At 43.6% G+C, this 21,854-nt stretch overlaps 1 protein-coding gene across 1 annotated transcript in view; it reads left to right on the forward strand.

Annotated features, from left to right (window-relative positions):
• Positions 1–21,854, forward strand: part of LOC126234927 (sialin-like) — a 191,376-nt gene that overhangs the window by 108,472 nt on the left and 61,050 nt on the right. Inside the window, exons 6-7 of the mRNA XM_049943667.1 lie at positions 4,453–4,599; positions 10,409–10,541. Of these exons, the coding sequence (XP_049799624.1) occupies positions 4,453–4,599; positions 10,409–10,541 (280 nt within the window). The remainder of the gene's footprint in view (positions 1–4,452; positions 4,600–10,408; positions 10,542–21,854) is intronic.

Raw genomic sequence — 21,854 nt, forward strand, 5'->3', positions numbered from 1 at the left:
GATGCTATTTTCCTTGACTTCCGGAGGGCGTTCGATACAGTTCCGCACTGTTGCCTGATAAACAAAGTAAGAACCTACGGAATATCAGACCAGCTGTGTGGCTGGTTTGAAGAGTTTTTACCAAACAGAACACAGCATGTTGTTATCAATGGAGAGACGTCTACAGACGTTAAAGTAACCTCTGACGTGCCACAGGGGAGTGTTGTGGGACCATTGCTTTTCACAATATATATAAATGACCTAGTAGATAGTGTCGGAAGTTCCATGCGGCTTTTCGCGGATGACACTGTAGTATACAGAGAAGTTGCAGCATTAGAAAATTGTAGCGAAATGCAGGAAGATCTGCAGCAGATAGGAACTTGCTGCAGGGAGTGGCAACTGACCCTTAACATAGACATATGTAATGTATTGCGAATACATAGAAAGAAGGATCCTTTATTGTATGATTATATGATAGCGGAACAAACACTGGTAGCAGTTACTTCTGTAAAATATCTGGGAGTATGCGTACGGAACGATTTGAAGTGGAATGATCATATAAAATTAATTGTTGGTAAGGCGGGTACCAGGTTGAGATTAATTGGGAGAGTCCTTAGAAAATTTAGTCCATCAACAAAGGAGGTGGCTTACAAAACACTCGTTCGACCTACACTTGAGTAATGCTCATCAGTGTGGGATCCGTACCAGATCGGGTTAACGGAGGAGATAGAGAAGATCCAAAGAAGAGCGGCGCGTTTCGTCACAGGGTTATTTGGTAACCGTGATAGCGTTACGGAGATGTTTAGCAAACTCAAGTGGCAGACTCTGCAAGAGAGGCGCGCTGCATCGCGGTGTAGCTTGCTCGCCAGGTTTCGAGAGGGTGCGTTTCTGGATGAGGTATCGAATATATTGCTTCCCCCTACTTATACCTCCCGAGGAGATCACGAATGTAAAATTAGAGAGGTTCCAGCGCGCAAGGAGGCTTTCCGACAGTCGTTCTTCCCGCGAACCATACGCGACTGGAACAGAAACGGGAGGTAATGACAGTGGCACGTAAAGTGCCCTCCGCCACACACCGTTGTGTGGCTTGCAGAGTATAAATGTAGATGTAGACCATTTGCGACCATTCATGAACTTTATGTTTCTAAACAACGATCGAACTTCGGTGGATGACAGTGCGACATGTCACCGGGCCATAGTTTTTCGTGACTGGTTTGAAGAACGTTCTGGACAACTTGAGCGAATGATTTGGCTACCCAGATAGCCCGCCATGAATCCCATTTGTGGCAAATAATCGAGAGGTCAATTCGTGCGTATAATCCTACGCCTGCAACACTGTCGCAATTATGGACGGCTATGAAGGCAGCATGGCTCAATATTTCTGCAGGGGACTTCCGACGACTTGTTGAGTCCATGCTACATCGAGTTGCTGCACTATGGCTGACAAAAGGAGGTGCGACACGATCTTAGGAGGTATCGCTTGACTTTTGTCACCTCAGCTTACGATGGAAACGTATGGTAGAGCCATTGATCTACAGTATTTTTCTCTTTGAAGATGATTGTAACAATCGAAACCCGCAGAGAGTAAACATAAAACTGTACAACTGATGGCAGAAACATGCTTTTTCCAAAACCAGTTAAGTTTCAGAACTGTAAAACATAAAGAAAGCAGTGTTGCCACACGTACAATAGCATCTTAAAACAATTACGTGTCGACGAAGAGAAGGAATTAGTTTTGAATATCACCCACACGCCAAGAATGAACTTAGGAAATGAATTAGACGGTCCCTTTGGCCGAATTGAACACATTTAATTTAGTGCTAACCCAGGTATTAAGGACCAAGCAGTTCATGACAGGATGTCACCCAGGCGGCGTGGTAGATCCAGACGAAACCAAATCAGCCAAAGCACACCCACGTTGCCGATTGGACCCCCACTGCAAGGAACACATAAATGATGGGGGGCTGCCGAACTCCCCCGATGGCTAGCAAGTTCACTTGCCTTTGGCCCAACTCAGTTATTATGCAAAACAACAGACGGGAGCTCACCATTATCTTCCGTTGTATAACTGCCACACAGCTTCGCGGTAAGTACACCTTCGTAAAGTACATTCGAGGCGGGATCGAATCCGGTTTCACCATGTTGAGTGTTCCGCAACAGTACTGGAAATGCCACGAGAGAAGCGACGACTTTACCAGAGGTTACCCTTCACGTAGCCACCTCCAAACAGGTAAACCTCCCGCCTTTCAAAATCGACACACCCCACGGTCCTGTTCAGTCTTCACGAAATCCGGGCGCTAGCTAGCTGGGCACCAATGTATTGGCCAAGCCCCTTTATTCTCGAGGTTGCGCTGCAAGTCAGAGAAATTCGAAATCAAATCACCACCGCTAGGTTACCCAAAATACGACGACGTTGATATACTAGTTAGTTCAAAGACTGTATGCCCAACGCCTCTGGTTAAACTCTAACGGCTGTAACAAAACACAATAAAGAATGTAAGGAACAGATCACAAATAAATAAATGTAAAAGTAGCTATTGTTATATAAGTTACACGTGTCCTTGTACGCTGAAGCGCCAAAGAAACTGGTATGGGCGTGCGTATTGAAATGCAGAGATATGTAAACAGAAAGAATACGGCGCTGCGATCGGCAACGCCTGTATAAGACAACAAGCGTCTGGCGCAGTTGTTAGATCGGCTACGCAGCTACAATGGCAGATTATCAAGATTTAAGTGAGTATGAAAGTGGTGTTACAGTCGGCTCACGAGAGATGAAGTGGGGATTTTCCCGTCCGAGCATTTCACGAGTGTACCGTGAATATCAGAAGTCCGGTAAAACATCAAATCTCTGACATCGATGCAGCCAGAAAAAATGCCTACATGCACGGTACCAACGACGACTGAAGAGAATCGTTCAACGTGACAGAAGTGCAACCCTTCCGCAGATTGCTGCAGATTTGAATGCTGGCCCATCAACAAGTGTCAGCGTGCGAACCTTTCAACGAAACATAATTGATATGGGCTTTCGGAGCCGAAGGCCCACTCGTGTACCTTTGATGACTGCACGACGCCAGCTTTATGCTTCGCCTTGGCCGGTCAACACCAACATTGGACTGTTGTTGACTGGAAACATGTTGTCTCGTCGGACGAGACTCGTTTCAAATTGTATCAAGCGGATTGTATCAGACGGACGTGTACAGGTATGGAGACAGCCTCACGAATCTATGGACCCTCCACGTAAACAGGGGAATGTTCAAGCTGGTGGAGGCTCTGTAATGATGTGGGGCATGTGCAGTTGGAGTGATATGGGATCCCTGAAACGCCTAGATATAATACTGACAGGTGACACGTACATAAGCATCGTGTCTGATCACCTGAATCCATTCATGTCCATTGTGCATTCCGACGGATTTGAGCAATTCCAGCAGGACAATGCGACACTCTACACGTCAAGAATTGCTACAGCGTGGCTCCAGGAACACTCTTCCGCGTTTACACACTTCCACTGGCCACCAACGTCTCCAGACATTAACATTATTGAGCGTATCTGCGACGCCTTGTAACGTGCTGTTCAGAAGAGATCTCCACCCCCTCCTACTCTTACGGATTTATGGACAGTCCTGCAGGATTCATGGTGTCAGTTCTCTCTAGCGTTACTTCAGACATTATTTGTGTTGCGGCACGTCGTGTTGCGGTGAGACCCCTGCACGATATTAGGCAGGTGTACCACTTTCTTTGGCTCTTCAGTGTGTTCCCCAAGGAAAATCAAAGTAATAAATTTTAAAAAAAGCCTGAATAAGGACGATATCAGTAAACTATACGGCAATCAGGTACCACTTGACAGAGGCTAAGGAGTACAGAGGAAGGCTCTTGGGCCGGCCGGGTTGGTCGAGCGGTTCTAGGCGCTACAATCTGGAACCGCGCGACTGCTACGGTCGCAGGTTCGAATCCTGCCTTGGCCATGGATGTGTGTGATGTCCTTAGGTTAGTTAGGTTTAAGTAGTTCTAAGTTCTAGGGGACTGATGACCTCAGAAGTTAAGTCCCATAGTGCTCAGAGTCATTTGAACCATTTGTTTCTGCGTTAGACACTGATAATTTTGGTTTAAATTTTAGTTTTTCCGCGACACTATACATTTCTTATGTTTTTCACAACACACTTTTATGCACGCCACTGTAATACGACATAGAACGTGTTTTTATATAACTACTAGCGGGCCATCAGACGGTGAAGAATACTAGGAGATATATGATTTTGAATAAATGAACGTTTAAATTTTTTATTTAAATAGATTTCCTACCATTTTATCACATTTCTGTAAAAAATTCAGCTTTTTCAGGTGCCTCCTAGATGTTTTCCACGTTCCTGCTACTTACTGAAATGTATGGAGTGCGTCTAATCAATATTAATCTGTATTACATGTACTGTAAACTAATACACTGATAATTATAATAGGACTTTTTTGTTGTTTCAGCTTCCCATTCCCTGGCGCAAGATACTGACGTGTCGACCATTGCTTATAGCGATTGCAGCCGACTGGGGCTGTCTGTGGGGGATGTACACGCTCCTGACACAGGCGCCGACATACCTCCAAAACGTCCAGGGGTGGAGTGTGCAGATGGTAACACACAGTAGTTATGGAGCCTAGTAGGTTCTGTTTCATAACTCAGTCACATTCATCGCTGTGGCAGACTTTATGCCACCCCACCGCAACTAAACGTTATTCATAATTTCCTTCACCGTCCGTTCCCGAGATGTATCTGCACTCCAATAACAGCCTAATGTTACAGAAATTTCATTCGAACAAGTGGAATCTGACCAGGTACTTGGTTTAGTAGCTTATGAGTCACGATAAGAGAACCAAGAAGTAACACTAAGAAAAGAAGTAAAAAGGAAAGTGCTTGGATTGAAAAAAGACATAGGAGTAGGATGCCACACCCCAAAGAAGCAATGAAAAACATAAAACTTAAGTTCAGTGGTGCGTTAAAATTCAGGTTGAAAATATATGTGATATGATTGGCTGCCGACATGCAGACTAGTTGCGGACGAAGCACAAAGACATGTTCTATTTGCGTACCCGTGCTGTTTACCAGATATCCAAGTTGCGTACCCCTACGAGTATCGAGATATCCGAGCTCCGTATAGCACATTTTCCTTCCCATTTAACCGGACGGTGGGTTGGCCACGAAATGCTGTACGATTTCGTACATGTGGTTAAAATATGCATACTGAATACTGTAACATTTATGGAAAATTTGCTTGCTACATCTTCTTGTACAGCATCATTTTCTGGGTTCTTCTACAGCAGAAATTGATATGCTATGCCTTTGATATAGTGTAATCTGCTTATTTCGCCTTGTCTAATTTTCCTATTTCGTCTAATGTTTTTCAAATTCACACTATTTATTTCTTCACCTTTCTTTGTACCTCACTGATGACTTCCATCAACTGAAATACGTTGTGATATGAAGGAGCATACCATTCACGGCACTCTTCGTTGGCGCAGGGAAGAGGAGAATTCTACCCCTAGTATTTTTTTTTTTGTTTGGCCTTTATAGAACTGTCTCTAATTAGTCATGAAATATACAGTTTTTATGGAAGAATATAAAAATATCGATACAGCATAAAATATAAAGGATCATATCAACAATATGAAGTAAAGTTCCCTTCATCCTACACCTGTCCTACAAATGTAATCCAATCATCTTAGTGAAATTACCAATAATTTCATATAGACGAATGTCTTTAGAGGATAATGTATAAGTAGCTGCTAGAGGAAGCTGATAACCCAATGAAACCCTTCTACATCTACATCTATACTCCGCAAGTCACCTGACGGTGTCCGTTGTCATATTTGGGACAAGAAAGGAGGATGTGATATACATAAGCGATTGTCTCATAGCTACACTTGCATGCAGGAAAACTATAAACATTGATTCGACATGAATGAAAAGGGAAGAAAGCATGGTTGAATCGAAAGCGAATTGTAGAAGATGGCGCGAAACTGTTTATTTGAGCCCGCTTGAACCACGGTATGGAGGCGACTTGAGGTTGTAGCATTGCTTAACTACCCATAGTTATGGTGAATGTTGGTTGGTTAGTTTGTTGATTTGGGGGAGGGGACCAAACAGTGATGTTACCACTCCCATCGGGTTAGGGAAGATTGGGGAAGGAAGTCGGCCGTGCCCTTTCAAAGGAACCATCCTTATGGTGAATGTTTACATTCGGACTGGTTGTTCTGTTCTAATACATAATCTGAAAACATACGCGAATGGCCATAATATCGTTGTCGAAACAATAACCTTCCACGCCAGGTGGGAGAAAAGAAAGCCCAAAAAAATCTTTAGGAAGTATGAAATATCACCCCGGCAAACTTTTTTATTTATTTATTTATTTATTTATTTTTGCGTAGCTCAAAGATTGTATTTTACGAATATAACTCTGGTCGTTGTGCAAATGGCTTCTTGTCAGAGACGTATTTGGCCAAATAGCGAGAACAGCAGAATGAATAGTCATTTCAAAAATATATATAGATCCCTCCGACAAAAATACACTCCTGGAAATTGAAATAAGAACACCGTGAATTCATTGTCCCAGAAAGGGGAAACTTTATTGACACATTCCTGGGGTCAGATACATCACATGATCACACTGACAGAACCACAGGCACATAGACACAGGCAACAGAGCATGCACAATGTCGGCACTAGTACAGTGTATATCCACCTTTCGCAGCAATGCAGGCTGCTATTCTCCCATGGAGACGATCGTAGAGATGCTGGATGTAGTCCTGTGGAACGGCTTGCCATGCCATTTCCACCTGGCGCCTCAGTTGGACCAGCGTTCGTGCTGGACGTGCAGACCGCGTGAGACGACGCTTCATCCAGTCCCAAACATGCTCAATGGGGGACAGATCCGGAGATCTTGCTGGCCAGGGTAGTTGACTTACACCTTCTAGAGCACGTTGGGTGGCACGGGATACATGCGGACGTGCATTGTCCTGTTGAAACAGCAAGTTCCCTTGCCGGTCTAGGAATGGTAGAACGATGGGTTCGATGACGGTTTGGATGTACCGTGCACTATTCAGTGTCCCCTCGACGATCACCAGTGGTGTACGGCCAGTGTAGGAGATCGCTCCCCACACCATGATGCCGGGTGTTGGCCCTGTGTGCCTCGGTCGTATGCAGTCCTGATTGTGGCGCTCACCTGCACGGCGCCAAACACACATACGACCATCATTGGCACCAAGGCAGAAGCGACTCTCATCGCTGAAGACGACACGTCTCCATTCGTCCCTCCATTCACGCCTGTCGCGACACCACTGGAGGCGGGCTGCACGATGTTGGGGCGTGAGCGGAAGACGGCCTAACGGTGTGCGGGACCGTAGCCCAGCTTCATGGAGACGGTTGCGAATGGTCGTCGCCGATACCCCAGGAGCAACAGTGTCCCTAATTTGCTGGGAAGTGGCGGTGCGGTCCCCTACGGCACTGCGTAGGATCCTACGGTCTTGGCGTGCATCCGTGCGTCGCTGCGGTCCGGTCCCAGGTCGACGGGCACGTGCACCTTCCGCCGACCACTGGCGACAACATCGATGTACTGTGGAAACCTCACGCCCCACGTGTTGCGCAATTCGGCGGTACGTCCACCCGGCCTCCCGCATGCCCACTATACGCCCTCGCTCAAAGTCCGTCAACTGCACATACGGTTCACGTCCACGCTGTCGCGGCATGCTACCAGTGTTAAAGACTTTTTTTTTTTTCACTAGCTGCTTATATTTTATGACCCACCGTCTAATTTCTTATGGTGGGTCGTATATTGCCACTTAGCCGCTGTGACTGGGTCCGGGGTCCGCAGTGACTGAAAGTAACACCACACCGGCTCCCGTCCCCACTCACACCGTTGCCCGTGTCCCGCCACGTGGAGGCGGGCTCTGTTTAGATCCATTTGACTTTTTTTTTGTGCAGCATTAGAAAAACTTATAACTAATACAAAAGACTGCGATGGAGCTCCGTATGCCACGGCAAACTGGCTGACACTGACGGCGGCGGTGCACAAATGCTGCGCAGCTAGCGCCATTCGACGGCCAACACCGCGGGTCCTGGTGTGTCCGCTGTGCCGTGCGTGTGATCATTGCTTGTACAGCCCTCTCGCAGTGTCCGGAGCAAGTATGGTGGGTCCGACACACCGGTGTCAATGTGTTCTTTTTTCCATTTCCAGGAGTGTATATTGGCAAATGATTACTTAGATACTGAAGGGCCGTTTAATACGTATCAGGAGATTTGATTGTCAATAAGGTTAGCAATAACGATACGTATGTATGATTCTTAAAGTCATCAACTACAACAACTTGTTAAAAAAGGTAAGGGCACCTTATAAAAGTATCGTCCATGTATAAGTGTATCACACTGTTTTAAAAACGACAGTTTTTTGCCGTAGTCTCATGGCAATAACGTTAGTTTCGACACCGTTAAGAAATATTCAATTTTCGTCTAATGTAGTTAGGTTGTTTAGGTAATGAGGTATAATCCCATGCAACTGCGGTAGGTCCCTTGGCACTTTAGGACGAAGCATCATACGAGAAGAGTGCATGCTTTTCTCTAATCAGAATGACACCTTTGTTATTCCAGATAACTAAGTCATCAACACATATCACGGAAAGGAGAATTTTGCTTGGTTTGCAGTGTTCAATCGCTTTTCGTTTCAACGAGTTGCTTAGCTTCTTCTTGAGCATAGATAGGATATCGTGAAGTTGATGGTCGCGAAAAGTGTTCGCTACACGAGTCGTACCTGTTACTCAAATATGCATATATTCTTTGCATTTATTTTTACAGTACGACGTCGTTGAATTTCACCACTTAGAGTTCAGTGCATACGAGACATGTACCCCTCTAATTCACGCAGTTGCTTTCTTTTCTCATGAAAGGCTGAAGGCCCACTTCATGCTCCACTGTAGCTAATCAAGGTCGTGCTCGCAACTGATACGTTTACGGTTAGCCGTGCATCCGCTATTCGGATGTTCACCACAGCAAATCCAGTGGATCCATTTGCAACTAGTATCCAGCCATCGTTGCTATCCTCAGTGAAAGTGAGGAAACTTTACATGATATATTGACTGGAATGAACTGTTTACTGAGGACGGAATATAGCAAGGAGTAATACTAAACAAGGAGGAAAGCACTGAAAAGTAATAGCAATGAGTAAAACAGTTCAAGATGGAGTACATAGAAGGTTGTTATTATTTACTTTCTTAGAAGCCGCAGACGTTACGTGCCACGAACAATGTTAAGGTTCTTTACACACCTTCGGCATAAATTGTAATGGCTGTAATTAGTTTTTACACTACAGCTTATCATCGCACATGTCCAGTTTGACATTCATCGACTGGTGCCTAATGCCAATTTTCCTGTTGACAACATAGTGGATTAGCATTTTCGACTTACAACTGAAACGTGGGACATCATAGCTTCCAAGAATGTTACAGGGCTAATCATGTGAGTGATATTTTTTTTCAAAACAGATTTCACAGTTTTTCGTTTAACACACATTTGACAACCGGTAGTGTTCCCAATAAAGGGCTACATAACAGCTAAAGCGGCTTGGAGGGTTTTCATTCACTGTGAATGCCATCAATTGTATGGGCTTTCTAATAAAAAAACGATTTCAAGATTATTAAATATTAATGATAATACCTTATTGGCCCGCAGCTCGTGGTCGTGCGGCAGCGTTCTCGCTTCCCACGCCCGGGTTCCCGGGTTCGATTCCCGGCGGGGTCAGGGATTTTCTCTGCCTCGTGATGACTGGGTGTTGTGTGCTGTCCTAAGGTTAGTTAGGTTTAAGTAGTTCTAAGTTCTAGGGGACTGATGACCATAGATGTTAAGTCCCATAGTGCTCAGAGCCATTTGAACCATTTGATAATACGTTATTATTGGCCTCAATAATGTTACAGCCGTATTTAATATCCGTAACATTCATGACAATCATATAATAATTATTAACATATAGTTATTCATGCATCGTCAGTTAGATGGTATTACAGATTTGAAAGTAACCTATGAAGTTAATCTGTAAAGTCGGTATTTATGTGTCGAATTTTGCGTCCAAACATTGATCTTTTTTATACATAAAAATTTCAAGCTCAGTTTAAGCTGTTACTTTACAGGCATCTAGGAGAGTTGTGAGTAATTTATAACGTGTTTTCCATCAAGTGCTGTGGTTGATAATCGTGCCTCCGTTAATATTTCAGCTTTCTTCGTTAGAGAATAACGCAGTGTTCCGTACCGTTTCGTCTAATTCACATTACGAGGGACAGAGGAACATAGATTCAGAACATTACGAACTGTACCGCACTTGATAAAGAGCTTGCGTATCACCTAACTTAATTAATTTTAGGTTATTTCTGTACAGATCTCATAACGAATGGTATTTTTCAGCTTGGACTCGTGACGGGGGTACCTCATATTTTCCGGTTGGTGGTCGGGGTTCTGGTGGGTTCCTGGTGTGACCATCTCCGCGGCAGTGGAAAGCTCTCTGTCACCAACGTTCGGAAACTGGGAACTTTTGTAAGTAAGTTATACAAACCATGATTTTAGAGCTAACTGGCTGCCACTCCACTTCCAAGTGTGCATATTTCGACACAGTTTCATCATCTTCAGTACGAAATCTGAAATATTATCACAAAACCGGCGTGTAAGGTGGAAGCCTGTACAGGGTACGCTAAAGTATCGGAGAACTTACTGTGCAGATGTCGAGGTTTGCGTGTTTGCATGAAGCTGTAGCTGTACCGGCAGTGGCGTGGTCACCGATAGGACCTTCTATGCCGGCCGAAGTGGCCGTGCGGTTAAAGGCGCTGCAGTCTGGAACCGCAAGACCGCTACGGTCGCAGGTTCGAATCCTGCCTCGGGCATGGATGTTTGTGATGTTCTTAGGTTAGTTAGGTTTAACTAGTTCTAAGTTCTAGGGGACTAATGACCTCAGCAGTTGAGTCCCATAGTGCTCAGAGCCATTTGAACCATTTGACCTTCCATGCCGGCAGGTCACGCCTGAGTGTACCCCAGCACGTGCCACCACCCTCTTATCTCCTGTAGTGCTCCTTAGCCTTTCACATTAGAGCTCTACGTGAACACGACTTAAACAGGTCTCACTTTGGTGAACAGACACACATACATCCTCGAGAATTTTTAACATTGCAGGGCGTCAGCAATCGTGAATAATTTAACGATTATAAAGACTCCGCCTCGATTGCTAATAGAAACCGGATGTTGACCCAGGTTTCGGAGCGGATAACCACGCCTTCTTCGGAACACACTAAAACTACAAACTGCCTAAAGAGGCGTGGTCCAACATTAATGCAGAACGCTCAAAAGGGCGAAAGACTCGCATAAAATGTAAAATAAACGGTACGTATGTACCATGTCAATACCTGTAGTTCTATAAAATCGTCCTCGAGCTAGGACATTATACATACACACGCATTAACTTCCTGCGCCTTTGAGCCGGTCATCGGATCACTTTCCTAACACATTTTATGCCAATCATATGGAAGAAGACGATTTCTCAATTTGCGCATGCGCGTTCCTTTCTGACATTCTCACAGCCTAGCTTTCCGGCGTCACCTCAGTTTACCTGAGAGCCCGCGGCCCACCGAACGTTGGCTGGGGTGAGGAAGCACGCTTCTCACGTTTGAGCTAAGTACATCTATTGACATGGTACACACGTACCGTTTATTTTACATTTTATGCGAGTCTTTCGCCCTTTTGAGCGTTCTGTATTAATGTTGGACCATGCCTCTTAAGGCAGTTTGTAGTTTTAGTGTGTTCCGAAGAAGGCGTGGTTATCCACGTCGAAACCTGGGTCAACATCCGGTTTCTATTAGCAGTCGAGGCGGATTCTTTATAATCATTACACATACATCCACATACATACTCCGGAAGCCACACGTATGGTGTAGCCCGCATCTCGTGGTCGTGCGGTAGCGTTCTCGCTTCCCACGCCCGGGTTCCCGGGTTCGATTCCCGGCGGGGTCAGGGATTTTCTCTGCCTCGTGATGGCTGGGTGTTGTGTGCTGTCCTTAGGTTAGTTAGGTTTAAGTAGTTCTAAGTTCTAGGGGACTTATGACCACAGCAGTTGAGTCCCATAGTGCTCAGAGCCATTTGAACCATTTTTTTGAACCATTTTTTTGAACCACCGTATGGTGTATGGCGGAGGGTACCGATACCACTACTAGTCATTTCCCTCCCTGTTCCACTCGCAAGTGGAGCGACGGAAAAACGACTGTACATCCGCAGGATCTCTAATGTGTCTCATCTTGTCTTCGCGGCGCCTACGTCAAATGTACGTTGATTTTAGGACCTGAAGATGAGAGCATAGTGTGTTGAAACCGGTTGTCCTAAATAAAGAAATATTTTATGCGATTTTGGCTGTTGATTTGTTTTTAGCAGTAGAACTGTTCTGCAGTCAGCTGCTTATTCCCGTTCTCTAAAGTTTCTCGATAGTGTTTCGTGGTTCCCATTTGAGTTCACAAAGCATGTCCGTAACGCTCGCATGTTTCTACATCTACATCTACATCTATACTCCGCAAGCCACCTGACGGTGTGTGGCGGAGGGTACCTTGAGTACCTCTATCGGTTCTCCCTTCTATTCCAGTCTCGTATTGTTCGTGGAAAGAAGGATTGTCTGTATGCTTCTGTGTGGGCTCTAATCTCTCTGATTTTATCCTCATGGTCTCTTCGCGAGATATACGTAGGAGGGAGCAATATACTGCTGGACTCGTCGGTGAAGGTATGTTCTCGAAACTTTAACAAAAGCCCATACCGAGCTACTGAGCGTCTCTCCTGCAGAGTCTTCCACTGGAGTTTATCTATCATCTCCGTAACGCTTTCGCGATTACTAAATGATCCTGTAACGAAGCGCGCTGCTCTCCGTTGGATCTTCTCTATCTCTTCTATCAACCCTATCTGGTACGGATCCCACACCGCTGAGCAGTATTCAAGCAGTGGGCGAACAAGCGTACTGTAACCAACTTCCTTTGTTTTCGGATTGCATTTCCTTAGGATCCTTCCAATGAATCTCAGTCTGGCATCTGCTTTACCGACGATCAACTTTATATGATCATTCCATTTTAAATCACTCCTAATGCGTACTCCCAGATAATTTATGGAATTAACTGCTTCCAGTTGCTGACCTGCTATTTTGTAGCTAAATGATAAGGGATCTATCTTTCTATGTATTCGCAGCACATTACACTTGTCTACATTGACATTCAATTGCCATTCCCTTCACCATGCGTGAATTCGCTGCAGATCCTCCTGCATTTCAGTACAATTTTCCATTGTTACATCCTCTCGATACACCACGGCATCATCTGCAAAAAGCCTCAGTGAACTTCCGATGTCATCCACCAGGTCATTTATGTATATTGTGAACAGCAACGGTCCCATGACATTCCCCTGTGGCACACCTGAAATCACTCTTACTACGGAAGACTTCTCTCCATTGAGAATGACATGCTGCGTTCTGTTATCTAGGAACTCCTCAATCCGATCACACAATTGGTCTGATAGTCCATATGCTCTTACGTTGTTCATTAAACGACTGTGGGGAACTGTATCGAACGCCTTGCGGAAGTCAAGAAACACGGCATCTACCTGTGAACCCGTGTCTATGGCCCTCTGAGTCTCGTGGACGAATAGCGCGAGCTGGTTTTCACATGACCGTCTTTTTCGAAATCCATGCTGATTCCTACAGAGTAGATTTCTAGTCTCCAGGAAAGTCATTATACTCGAACATAATACGTGTTCCAAAATTCTACAACTGATCGACGTTAGAGATATAGGTCTATAGTTCTGCACATATGTTCGACGTCCCTGTTGATCGAATCCACCGGTTACATACCTTGCAGTAAGTTTATGAATTGCTTTGATGGCATCATTTAATCCGACTTGGTGGGGATCGCAAACACTAGAGCGGTACTGAAGTGTTTACGCGTTCTCTTTATTAGATGAGCTACATTTTCTTAAAACGCTTCCAATAAACCGAAGTCGACCAATCGGCTTCTCCACTACCGTCGTTACGTCCTCGTTGCATTTCACATCGCTTTGGAGCGTTACGCCTTGATATTTAATCGACATGACATTGTCAAGCAGCGCTCCACTAATACCTTTTTCGAACATCACAGGATTATTTTTCCTATTCACCTGCGTTAAATTACATTTTTCACATTTACAGCAAGGTGCCATTCACCGCACATAAAAATTCTAGATCATTCTCTATCCTGTTGCAGCAAAGCAGGTGGATTCCATCCAGCTGTTACGTTTTTCTTCCCTCCGGAAATTATAATTTTTTTTTCAATTTTAGTGATGTCTTCAATACCGCCATTTTTATTACATGTGCGCAATACCTAAGATCCCGAACATTGACTCAGGGCTTATCCAACTTAACTTTATTGCCTATCACATTCCTTTGCTTATCAGAAGGTAATAAGCTAGCTAGTTTACCTAAAAACAGTGCTACTTACAAAACATCAGTAATTTCACATCTCTTAGTCACTATCCATATGTAAACATATACCCAATTGCTAACTTCCTGACAGGTGAAAAAACGATAGAATTAACTAATGTATTCTTACAGTCAGTGAGAAACATATGTTAGCAACAGCTGGACTCAGTTCCGGAGTAATTATGATCCTTAGTTAAAACATTGTTATTGAAATAGCATTCCATATTTAGACAAACTAGCCAACGTAATTCTATAGAAATTATCGTTTTATGGAAAAGTCCTTTTTAAAACGAATTTTCCTCAACCATTCGGTCACTCAGAAATATTAATACATAATTGTAATTTATGAAAAATTCAGCAAACAAAAATAGTTAAATTCATTTCGTAAGTAGGCTGTTTAGGTTTTTATGTTGGTAACACCACGTAGCGCTCTATATGAAAATCACTGGCTGTGCTGTGTGAAATCTGTGGCTGGTTTGCATTGTTGGAATTTGCTATTGTAGTGTTGGGCAGTTAGATGTTAACAGCGCGTGGCGTTGCGCAGTTGGAGGTAAGCCGCCAGCAGTGCTGGATGTGGGGAGAGAGATGGCGGAATTTTGAGAGCGGATGATCTGGACGTGTGTCCATCAGAGACAGTAAATTTGTAAGATTGGATGTCATATATATATATATATATATATATATATATATATATATATATATATATGACTTTTGAACACTATTAAGGTAAATACAATGTTTGTTCTCTATCAAAATCTTTCATTTGCTAACTACTATCAGTAGTTAGTGACTTCAGTAGTTAGAATCTTTTATTTAGCTGGCAGTATTGGCTCTCGCTGTATTGCAGTAGTTCGAGGAATGAAGATTTTTGTGAGATAAGTGATTCATGAAAGGTATAGGTTATTGTTAGTCAGGGCCATTCTTTTTTAGTCAGATTGCGTTGCGCTAAAAATATTGTGTGTCAGTTTAGTGATGATCAGAATAAGTAAAGAGAGAAATGTCTGAGTACGTTCAGTTCTGCTCAGCTGTTTAAAAATCAAATAACGTAAGGGGTTTACCAGCACAATCATTCATAAATTTTTCTAAGGGGACGTTTCAATTTTAATTATTATAAACTTATAAAAAGGGGTATATTAGAAGCCATTTTAAGTCAGTCTGCAGTGATTTGTGGATCGGGCGAGATCTGAGTCCTAAAGTACGGGATAATGTACCGTAGACGAGTTAGTACAAATTACAGGTCAGAAAATGTACCGCAGTTTATCCAAATTTCGTGTCCAGGAGTTTATTCAATAAATCAGAGACTGTTTTAAATGATAAATTGAAAGTGAATGTCTAGTTAATTTCATGAACTATTTTAATCTCGTAATAATGACTAGTGCAAAACTGTGATAGTAGTATCAGACTGTGAACTGTGTCAGTTGCAAATGATGTGGACTTCGTTTTCGTACTGGCATGGCTCTTAGATTTCAAGTACAGTGACTTCAGAACTTTATACAATGACTGTGTTAATGATTTGCTTGACACACGTTAATAATTGTGCTTAGTTACATCTGTGTTAGGTTACTGCAATCGAACAATATTGCACGATATCAGTGCAAAATGTGAGTAGCTTTTTATGAGTGCAAAATTTAAACATATGACGAGCTAAACAAAAAAATGGTATGTATAGCAATCAAAGAGCAGTTAAAGTGTTTGATTTGTAATCTTGGGGTTGACTATATTATTCAAAATAGCTTACTTTCAACTACCAATTTTTCAGCCAGATTCGACGGAGGCGCAGCAACCTTGGGCACATTTCTGCAGTTAATGACTATGCTACACTCTCTAGAGTCACTCAACGACAATACTTCCCCTCATACGACAGCGTCTTCAGCGAACAGTTGGCGATTGCTGGTTACCTTATCCGTCAGATCGCATACATATACAGCGTGAGTCACCAACTATTGCCACCTAGAATAGCTCCGAAAGTATGATAGTAGCCGAAAAGTTTATGGGGAAAATGTTCGATGGGACAACGGGGGGCCGTAATATGACGGTGGTGTTTTGTTGCTAGGCTGGGTCACGTCAGAGATTTGAAGGTCAACTTTTTTTTTAAAAATGGGATGCTATAGTTTGGTACTTATTTTATGATAGCGGCAATCGAGACGAATCCAATGATGTGTAGCAGTAAGGTCTTTGAAGGTCAACGAAGGTCACAAAGGTGGCATAAACGTCCATTTACAGAAGGCGTTCGAAGTGATGACCATTGGTATCAATGCAGAGCTGCAAACTTCTTATTGTGGATTGAGTGGTATTCCCTATCACTACGCACTTATCTAATCCAGTTCTCTGACAATTCTCTCTCGTATATCGTGCAAATAGTATTCGCCGAATACTGTGTATCCATCTAACATGCCATTGACATCCAAACACCATTCGACGGTTTTGCAATACAACACTAATAGGAACGGTAAGACTAGTATCATCGAATCAAGCGAAAGCGAATGATGCATTCCTTCGAAGAACAAGTTGATATGCTTCTCATTTACGGGAAATGCCAACGAAATTCAGTGAGAGCTAGAGACTTATATGCTGAAAGATACCTTAACGTACCCACCCTACACGTCGTAAATTCAAATATGTGTATGATAAATCGAGAACAACTGGATCTTTAATGCATCGGAAACATATCCGGCAAAGGAAAGTTACTAACGAGGAAACGGAAATTGGTACTCTTGCCCCTGTGGTTCGAGATCCTTATGTTAGTTCGCGTCAAATCGCAAGGGAATCTGACATGAGGCAGACTGGTGTTGTTCGTGTTCAGCATCGCCATAAATATCATCCTTACCATATCAGTCTCCACCAAGAATTAACTGGTACGAACTTTATGCGTCGCATTGAATTCTGCCGATGGGCTCAACTTCAGATTCAGAGGGATGACACATTTATTAATTTGATTTTATTTACTGACGAGGCTACATTCACGAACCATAGAAATGTTAATCTGCGTAACATGCATTATTGGGCAATTGAAAATCTATGTTGGCTGCGGCAAGCTGCACACCAAAAGCCGTGGTCGGTGAATGTATGGTGTGGGATTCTGGAGGACACATCGAAAGAAATCTTAATGGTAGGAAGTGCAGCACATTCCTGCAAGAAATATTACGTCTGTTATTGGAAGAAATACGTATTGGAACAAGGAACAGAATGTGGTATCAACACGATGGGTGTCCGGTACATTTTTCGCTGATGGCTAGAAATGAGTTGTGGAGACAATTCCCAAATCGTTGGATTGGACACTGGACGCGGAGGAGATGTGTCGTGGCCGGCTTGTTCGCCAGACTTGACGCCTCTGGATTTTTTCTTGTGGGGATTAAAAGACACTGTTTATAAAGATGTTCCAACTACATCTTAAGATACGCGAGAGTGAATTGTCAGATCATGTGCTTCGGTAGGTGTCGATGTGATAAGGAATACCACTCAATCGATGATAAGAAGTTTGCAACACTGGAATGATACCAATGGTTATCACTTCGAACACTTTCTGTAAATGGACGTTCACGCCACCTTTTCGACCTTCGTTGATCTTCAAAGACCTTACTGTTACACATCATTGGATTCGTCTCGATAGCCGCTATCAGAAAATAAGTAGCATCCCATAAAAAAACCAACGTCATATTATGGCCCCCGCTGTCCCATGGAACGTCTGTCCCACAAACTTTTCAGCTACTGTCATACTTTCGGAGTTATTGTAGGTGGCAATAGTTAGTGACGCACCCTGTGTAGAGAACAACAGCAGTCCTACCACACTGAACTTCTGACGTTTCCCTTGCCTCTGTTGAACACTCGCCGTTGAGGACATCGTACTGGGTTCTATTGCTTAAGTGGTCTTCGAGCCACTCACATATTTTGGGAGTCTAATCGGTATGCTCGGACGTTCATTAAAAGTCTGCTTGGGACACTGTGTCAAACGCTTTCCAGAAATCTGGATATATTAAATTTGCGTGCTGCTCTTCATCCATGGCTCACATGGTATTGTGCGAGAAAAGGGCAAGTTGATTTTCACATGAGCGAAGCTTCCGAAATCCGTGCTGATTTGCGGACAGAACTTTTTCTCTCTCTAGGAAATTTATTATTCTCAAACTTACAATATTTTCAAGGATTCTGCAGAGTACCGATGTTAAGGATATAGGTGTGTAATTTTACGGATTCTGTCAGTTACCCTTCTTACACAGGGTGAACATTACTAAAACCGACAAACTGCAGAGACGGCTTCCTGACGAGAAATGGAGGAAAAAAGGTCCTAATTAACATATGTCCGGAATGGACGGTGTGCGTACAGCGTTCCGGAACACAGTACGGCACTGCATCTCACCCACGTCAGAAGAGATGTTAAAGTGGCCTCCATGGAATACGTCGTATCATGAAGCATCGCACGCACCCTTTCGCACATTCCGGCCTCTTTCGGAATAGCGTCACAGGCGTCGTGAACACGCGGTTGAAGGGTCTACACGTCAGGTATTGGGTCAGCATACACAACGGTTTTCACATAAATCCAGGGTGTTTAACTCCGGTGAGCTAGCAGGCCATGATACAGGGCGCCTATCCAACGTCCAGGAGAGATGTTGTTAAGGTGTCGGCGAACTGTAGCGCGGAATTGGGGTGGTGCTCCGTCAGGAAGTCCAGCTACGTTCCTCCGTCGAGGTGTTGTGGAATAAGAAACGGCTCAAGAATCCCTGCCCACACGCTGATGCTGAACCGATGCTGATGAGACGCCTCAACCACTCCACAAGCATTGTCTGTAGCCCACAGATGACGACTGTGCAGACTGATGATGCTAGTTCTGGTAAAGGTTGCTTCGTCGGGAAAGAGGACTGATGACAGAAATTACATAATTGTGAGGGTCTGGTGCAAAAACCATCACAAAATCCTTTCTGTAGATGGGAATGCGCTGCTGATAATCCTTATACTCGCTTCAGGTGATATGGATAGTAAGGGTTGTCGTGCAGGACACACATAATCGTACTTTGACTTACACAATGTTGGCGAGCCACTTGCCTGGAGCTTGTTTTTGTATCCCGCCTGAAAGGCGGCTCGTGGGTCTGCTCCTGAAAACCGAAAGGTTGGCCGAATAAAGGAAGCGAATAGGAGCAGGTGAGGTAAAACACGGCGGTACTGCGTTTCATGTTATAGAGGTTTACTATAGGCAAAAACAAGTTAATAAATGGTTACATAACTTTGCAATGGAGTAAGAAGTGCCCCGGCCGTCTGCTCCTGATGAAATGGGGAGAATCTGGAGCGGAGCTCGTAGAGCTCTCCCGCTCCGGCTAGAGTGCGCTGTCGTCGGTGTCTGTAGTAGTGCCAACTTTTAGAACTTGTACTTATGCCGTGGCATCGTAGCTATCGATACCACACTTGTATTAAGGTTCGTCTCAATAACCTGTACAACCCGGTCCTACAAACTGGTGTACGCACTGTGTGCCACCTTCCTGCACGTTCGTCTGTTTGAAACGACACATCATTACACTAAGGCACAAAAAGAGATTCAAATGTCGCGTGATGTACAAATAGCCTTATAGATCGGGCAACCACACCTAAAGAACTTGTGCATAATGTGAAGGACACTCAAACAATTTAAAATCAAAGATGGTAAAATAGTCTATATTAAAACGCTTGAAAGTCAAAATCTGCAATAGCTGTTTATTGTGTTTTCCCTTTTATGACGACCGGTTTCACACACTGGAGGTATATCTTCAGGTTATGCAAAACTAATACTTCATGTGTCACGACTTCCAAGATGCAAGTACGCATAAGAACATGTTACTCCTCGGTAAAACACTGGGTGAACTGTCAGATGGGCATCCGATCCGAACCGTGCATGCTCAGTAATACATCTCCAAAACTCTGTCAAAAGATGAGCCCGAACAGCACATGACATCCACGTCTGGCAGGATAAAACCATCATCAAAATCCACGAGGAAAACAAAGAATGAAACAATACACAGTGTTTCAGTGTGTGGCTAGCGCTGTAACGTGCTGTTCTATTTGACGCCTGCCAGTATATTTTATTATGTTGCCGACTCCCAAGCATTGTCAACAAGAAATCGTTGGCATTTGTTTGATGTTGCTGCGAACATAGCGTACTTTTTTGGCCACAGGGAGGACGATACATTTCACTGAGAAGACTGCTGTTTTGTTTCTGTGTCATTTGCATACAGTAATGATTCAACGGCACTTAAGATCCAGGATAGTAAATTTGGATAATCTCAAACTATTGTTTATAGTTCAGTGCATAGCTAAACCTGGTGGTCTCGTTTTCGACGGTCAAAAGATGGGGAACGAAAATTCACTGCAATTCGTCTCATGTTCAATTCATCAGCATGTCTCGTTTAAAATTCCAACTAATTCACAGACGTCATGGATGTCTGCCATCTATCATTGGGAATAACACGGGAGTCCTAATTAAAATATATAATCTTAGATTGCAAGTTCAGATTAAAATAACTTATTTTGATAACGCATTTTGGGCGCTTCTGCTGTCTTCCGTGTTTCTGAAACAGTATGACAGTCTTTTAATCATTTCTAATTCTTGTCTTTAACATAGCAAATCTTATGAAAACAGCCGCCTCTAAATACTACTAACGCTGTTCAGATACAATGAAGGATTATTATTGTAATCCACAGCAACACAACAAATAAATCGAAATAAAATAAGGAAACAACTGGTACTGTAACGAAAGCTTCTTGATAATATTTCAGTTAAAGTAATGTCTGATAGTAAAACACCAGCCGGCCGCGGTGGTCTCGCGGTTCTAGGCGCGCAGTCCGGAACCGTGCGACTGCTACGGTCGCAGGTTCGAATCCTGCCTCGGGCATGGATGTGTGTGATGTCCTTAGGTTAGTTAGGTTTAAGTAGTTCTAAGTTCTAGGGGACTTACGACCACAGCAGTTGAGTCCCATAGTGCTCAGAGCCATTTGAACCATTTGAAAACACCAAATAGAGAAGAACAAAATAATCTGCCGAAGAGGTAATACCAAAAAATATATAGAAATATTCATTGGAAGTTGAGCTGAAAGTTTTTAGGTTGGGAATGGAGGGATGGGCTTTTATTAACCGACGAGGTTGAGATGAATATCGTTCACTGGAATATTTTCGGAAGGTTCAATCATTACAGGCTACCGTGGAGAATCCTTCGTGGTTGCGGAACCACCATCTTGGAAAGCGATTTCGGGCACCACCGATCAGCCCGTAATGACCACAGACATGCAACTGAGATCAGTGTAAGAACCACGGCTCAATCCCAATGTCACCAACCTCCTACATAGGGCAGGCAACACAGTATGTGATATAAAAACAGACTCAAAGTGTAGTTTTATACCAAGAACATTCAGAAGGGATGTTAC

The sequence above is a fragment of the Schistocerca nitens genome, chromosome 2 (assembly GCF_023898315.1).
Source record: "Schistocerca nitens isolate TAMUIC-IGC-003100 chromosome 2, iqSchNite1.1, whole genome shotgun sequence".
Taxonomy (NCBI): domain Eukaryota; kingdom Metazoa; phylum Arthropoda; class Insecta; order Orthoptera; family Acrididae; genus Schistocerca; species Schistocerca nitens.